This window comes from Aptenodytes forsteri, unplaced genomic scaffold (assembly GCF_000699145.1).
Source record: "Aptenodytes forsteri isolate BGI_AS27 unplaced genomic scaffold, ASM69914v1 Scaffold369, whole genome shotgun sequence".
Lineage (NCBI taxonomy): Eukaryota > Metazoa > Chordata > Aves > Sphenisciformes > Spheniscidae > Aptenodytes > Aptenodytes forsteri.
Genome location: NW_008794965.1, coordinates 1,562,492 through 1,568,026, shown reverse-complemented (window position 1 = coordinate 1,568,026; position 5,535 = coordinate 1,562,492). Strand labels below are relative to the sequence as shown.

Genomic DNA, 5,535 nt, shown 5'->3' with positions numbered 1-5,535 from the left:
TGAATTTTTTTTTGTACTGTTTCTTTTCATGTTTGAAAAGTTTGAAAGACTCTGGAAAACTTAGGTTTTGGAAATAAGCTCACCTTTTTCTTCAGGCAGTGCTTTTGAGGCAAAGACATCTGTTCTCAGGAAAAAAACCTCTTGCCTAGGAATCCGAGACCAAATTTGTCTAACACAGAATTCGACCCCTGATTTTGCCGTATCTCAGGGTGAGGAAGAAACCTGAAGCAATACATTTGTTTTGCCACTGTTCTGGTTCTTCCGAGGTATTCTCAGCACCCCCAAACATCTCCACGATCAACTCTGTGCTCCTGTTACACCAGAAGTTACTGATGTAGCTGAAGAAGGCTGACAGCAAAATGTCTTTCTTTTCCTCATGCAAAATACTTTTTTTATCAGCTCGCTTAGGTTTTCGGAGAGGTGTCAAGTCTCCCTCTGCCGTTGTTGTTCTTGGCACTGCTCTAGAGGTGGGGGGAAAGGAGGAAAATGCTCAGATTTCTGCAATTTTTTCTTGAAGGTGAAGTTATGTAGTAAAAAAGGGAAGGGTTTAGTACAACCTTAATTAAAAACCATGAGCAACATGCTACTGAACAGATGGAGGAGCTACCATTGCTGGTCATTAGTGATGACCTCTGATTTTTAAGTAGAGAAAAGGTGTCCTTCCACAATAGGCTTTCAGGCTAGATTGCTCGTACCTAATGAACCAGAAAAGATACAGATCCCAGCAAAAGAAGCTTCAATGTCTGCTGCTGAAATTATAGTAAAACCCGAAATTCTGCAATGCGATAATAAAAACCTTAGATGATGTTATCTGCTATAAGTCGGTCAAGCGAAAACAAGATTGGGGCAAATAATCTTTAACAACAATTTCTGTTCATAAATTCAGTATTTTTTTTTTCTATTTAACTGTACAGGGACATGAATAAGTGATCACAGTGAAGGGGCGATGTATATTTTGTCTCCTGTACCTCAGTGTACTGCACTCGGTAATCACCTTTACCAAAATACCATTATCTCCACAGAACTTTATTCTGATCAGTTATTTTTTCCTTTCTTTTCTCTTTCTTATATGTCTGTTAAATGTTCCAGCAGTCCTGTGAACAGAAGAATATACCATATCACAGAAGACTGTACCATGGTCCATAACCACCAGGAAAAAAAAAAGGGGGGGGGGGAATATTTAATTTGAAAGTCAAATTCCTCGTGTGCCATCTCCCTTGGGATGCTGTGGAAACAGCCTAATGATTTCTTCTGAAACTTGTTGCAGATGGTTGCCCTGGTTATGGATTCCTTCACAGATACCGATATCTTCAAAGACCTCTTGGAAGCTTGTAGCCAGCGGCAAGTTAAAGTGTATATCCTTCTAGATCAGTCTTCATTTTCCCACTTTCTGAAAATGTGCAGGGATCTGGGAGTTGACCTGGAACAGGAAAAGGTGAGCCTTGTCATGTTTATAGGGATACAGAGTTGATCCTCTTATGACTCTAATCTTTGAGCTATCAAAAGAAGAAACTATTTTGCCTGCTGCCACAACTTAAAGTGGGTTTCATGTAGCTCTAGCGCTTTCTTGGATGATTTAACCATTCTTGCATAAGAAGGCAATTAACAGAAAAACTGAAATCGTTATAAGTGGCTGTTACAGTTGCTTTCTGAGCACAAATACAAATCGAATATTCAAGGAAATGCAGGAGGAATGTCCAGTTCCTGAAGGATGACTGGAGTTGCTCAGGCTCGCCGAGACTTTGAAGGCTGATGGAGAAGCAGGTTCTCAGGAGTCTGCGGAGTTTGGGTCCCTCTGAGGTTTGGCGACAGGAGTTTTTACAGTCACATTCTGCACAGTCAGTTTATGGGTCTGCCCCTTAATGCCGCCTCTTTGCCTACTAAAACAAGACAAAATTATCATTTGGTTCCTAGAGGGTGAATCTTGTGCCACTGCGCAGCAACCTTTGCTAGTTCATCAGTGATAATTATCGTTGTCTGTTACTCCTTTAAATACAATTGTTTAACTTTGAAATCCACATGATGCTCACCGTATCTTTAACAGTTGATGAGAATTCGAAATATCACTGGGAACACATACTACACGAGGTCGGGCGCCAAAATTGTTGGAAAAGTCCGTGAAAAGTTCATGTTAATTGATGGCATTAGAGTGACAACGGGCTCCTACAGGCAAGTGCCAATTTCTTTCTGTTGCTTTACGTGGTTTCTTTACATGGAAAGGAAAAACAGCCACATTTCAAAACTGCTTTTCTTGTCACAGTTTATTTGTAACGTTTGTCCTAAAAAGAGCACGCGGCTCATCATTTGGATTATAAGAACAATCTGACTAAACGTGATGAAAGAGGATTTTCAGTTAATACTTTGTTTACGATTTATTTTCAATTAACTCAAAATTTTCTCATCCTTCCTTTGCTAGTTTTACGTGGACAGATGGGAAGCTGAACAGCAGCAACATTTTGATCCTGTCAGGCCCCGCAGTTGCACACTTTGACCTGGAATTTCGCATTCTTTATGCACGGTCAAAGCCTATCAACCTCAAAGAGTTATCCAGCTGCCGGAAGAATAAGGTGTTGGACCAGCTGGTCAGGATAACAGTGGCTTCCAGAGACTTGACCAGGGAAAACTTCCTGAGAATGGAGTTTTTGTATCTTAGAGCATTTGCAGGAAATCTAAAAAGGAAGCGAAGCTGGCTGCATGCCTCAAGGGAGGCAGTCTACGTGTCAAATAATGCAATGCATGCCTCTCCTCCACTGACTAAGAGGAACGGCTCTCTAGTTATGAGGCCACACTGGATCATAGAGAGATGAATTGCACGTTCACTCCGAGCGAGCAGCAGAACCTCAGGAACCATGTCCAGCCGTCCATGTCCAGTACTGTCTTACAGTAGGTTTGTGAGAGCAGCTGGGAAACAAACCTCGAACTGCCAGAAAGTGATACTGGAATTGTGGTTTCGTTTGAAGACCACCATAACGCAGATCAACAGATACAATTATGGTACTGTCTTAGGCTCAGATGTGTTCTTAAAAAAACCTCATAACACCTGGAAAGCCATTATTGACTTCTAGTATTCTGTCAGATTTTCATTTTTCCATCTATTCTTACATGTTTTAAGCTGACGGGTTAGCAGTGTCTTAGCTCAGTAGCTCAAACTGTTTTTTTAAGGAATCTAGATATAGAAAATAATATTGCTTAAAGGTCTTCCAAAGATGAATAGCAGGACTGCTGTATGGCTCTGAAATCAGTCTAAGCTTAGTCTTGTGTTGCACGAACTCCCCACGAACTGTTTCATGACACAGAACTGAAGTGGAGTAACCATAATCTAGAAACTAGTAGATCAGTACTGTGCTACTAGTCCTCAAATGTCACATTTTCTTTACACGAAGCTGTGCTGCTAGGCAGAACGAGCTAACGTGTCAGGCAAACAAGGCTTTTGCAATGCCTGAATTTCAAATGACCTTTTTTCTTTATAAGAATACTTGGATTGTTGGACATCATGCAATAAATGTGTGCAAGGGATAGTATTCCTGAGAACCTGCTATGTTTGTAGTAGAGCCAAATGAGACCGTTTTCTTGGCATTACTATATATACGTTTTGGTTTCTCTATGGTTGCTACTGCTGTCTGATCTTACAGGAAAAGTCGAGTAGATCTGAAATCTGTGAAGCTGCTGCTGCTTCTCAAAAGCCTTACTTCCACCGGACATGCAATAACATGAAAGTCAGAAATAGAACCATTTATTTTTAAGGTTTCATGCAAGCTCGATTTATTTTTTTATTTTCTTTTTTTTAAATCCATCCATTTCTGGAGAAAACCAAAAAAACCCAAATGAATAAACTATCTTCCCAAACAGTTGTACGTTGAGGCACTGAAGTTCCAGCAGCCTGCCAGTGCAGAAACTCTTGTTAGTCCAACCATGGCAGCTGTGGCAAAAGCAAAGGTACACCATTTCTCAAGTTGTTCTCGAGGCTCTTGCTACTGCAAAAAACTCAAGTATATGCTTGCGGAAGCGTCTTGTGGGTTCTGGGCTTCAAAGGGGAAGGTTAAAGCTTAGCTGGGGAATTTCATATGGGTCTCTGCTAAACATCAGCAGGGTAACATTAAATTGGACATGTGGAGCTTACAAACGTCTTCATGGACAATGCAGTAATGTACTGATTAGGATACAACTAATCTGTGCCCTTTTTCTTCTGCGCTTACGATCATGGAAATGTAATAGTTCTGACTCCTAATCTGTAAATGTTCAATAGTTTATAGTTTAATAGTCTTCACTTTCATCCAGATGTAAAGAAGTTTGAAATATGTATTTTTATTCTTAACTATATTTTCCATAAACACAAAAACCATACAGGGTTGTACTCTATGCAAAATATTGTTTGTGCAATCTTATTTTCACAATAATTATCTGTATATGTTTTCTCAAACATAAGTTTTTAACTTTGTTATTCACCTCATTACTTTAATAGGCAACTCTTTCCATGCGCCATTAGTAGGACTTTTTCTCAGCAGTCGCTAATATATTGATACAAAATACTGCGATGAGTTGTGTTTATTTTTGATAGAGTGGACTTAATCTGAAAAGTACATTGAAATAAATAGCTAGAATTTTGAGTGTCTTTAATGATAACTGAATAACCTCTTTTTGAAGTGGTTACCTAGAGACTTAGCGTAACAAGTGACCGTGGAGGTACAGCATTGTGAAGTGCAGTCTGTGTTAATCACCACAACCACACTGTTAGCGTGTCAAGTTATTAATGAGGAATGAGAATGATTAATAAGAATATAAAATGATTAGATGTTTTTTCCATAAGCATGAATTTTTGACAGCATTAATAAACTTATTAGAAGCTGGTTGTTTTTTTTTTAATCCAGCCTATGCTTAATTAACTCAAAAGTCTACATTAAATTTGATTCAGTAATAACTTCCATGGGCTGTAGCGAGCCTGTGGCAGGGCACCGCTGGCCCTATTAACTATTCTATTACTATTATAAACTATTGTTTTCTTTCTAGTCCTTCAGCTGCCTGGTGTGCAGTGCAGCAGCTGTGGCGCGCGTGGCGCGGAGGCATCCTTCGTGGGAGAAGGGGAGCCATTAGCTTTACTTGATTAATGAGACAAGGACTTTTTGGAGGCGATCTTTCAATCCCGTGAAGTCCCAGGTTCTCCCCCAGGTTATGCTCTTCATTTTAGTAACGGGAGCGGTATCTGGAGGGCTGCGTTAGACGCGTTTCACTCTTTTTCTTTCGGCTTGGAGGCGAAGGGTGGGTTTCAGTCGCACTTAAAGACTGTTTCGTCAGCTGGGTCTCCTCGGCAGCGTCGCCTCCGAGTGGCAGCGCGGGTCCGGCGCTCGGCGCGAGGAGCCATTTCAGCGGTTAGAACAAGGAAACGTCCAACGCTGCAGCAGTTCGTGCTCTGCTCCAAGAGCAAAGCGGGGTTGGTAACGCACAGGGCCTTTTGCCCGCCTTCGGAGAAGCGGAGGCAGCGGTCCGCGGGCTGGCGGCCTCCCTCAGCAAAAGCCCCTCGCCCGGCGGCGCCGAGGA

At 41.3% G+C, this 5,535-nt stretch overlaps 2 protein-coding genes across 2 annotated transcripts in view; both read left to right on the top strand.

Annotated features, from left to right (window-relative positions):
• Nucleotides 1-1,345: 1,345 nt before the first annotated feature.
• Nucleotides 1,346-3,723, top strand: LOC103895819 (protein FAM83D). Its single transcript, XM_009275528.2, has 3 exons — nt 1,346-1,435; nt 2,045-2,169; nt 2,417-3,723. The coding sequence occupies exons 1-3, from the start codon at nt 1,397-1,399 to the stop codon at nt 2,805-2,807; spliced, it is 555 nt and encodes a 184-aa protein (XP_009273803.1). The 5' UTR covers nt 1,346-1,396; the 3' UTR covers nt 2,808-3,723.
• Nucleotides 2,850-5,535, top strand: part of DHX35 (DEAH-box helicase 35) — a 35,404-nt gene continuing 32,718 nt past the window's right edge. The window contains exon 1 of the mRNA XM_009275545.1: nt 2,850-2,994. Within this exon, the coding sequence (XP_009273820.1) occupies nt 2,850-2,994 (145 nt within the window). The remainder of the gene's footprint in view (nt 2,995-5,535) is intronic.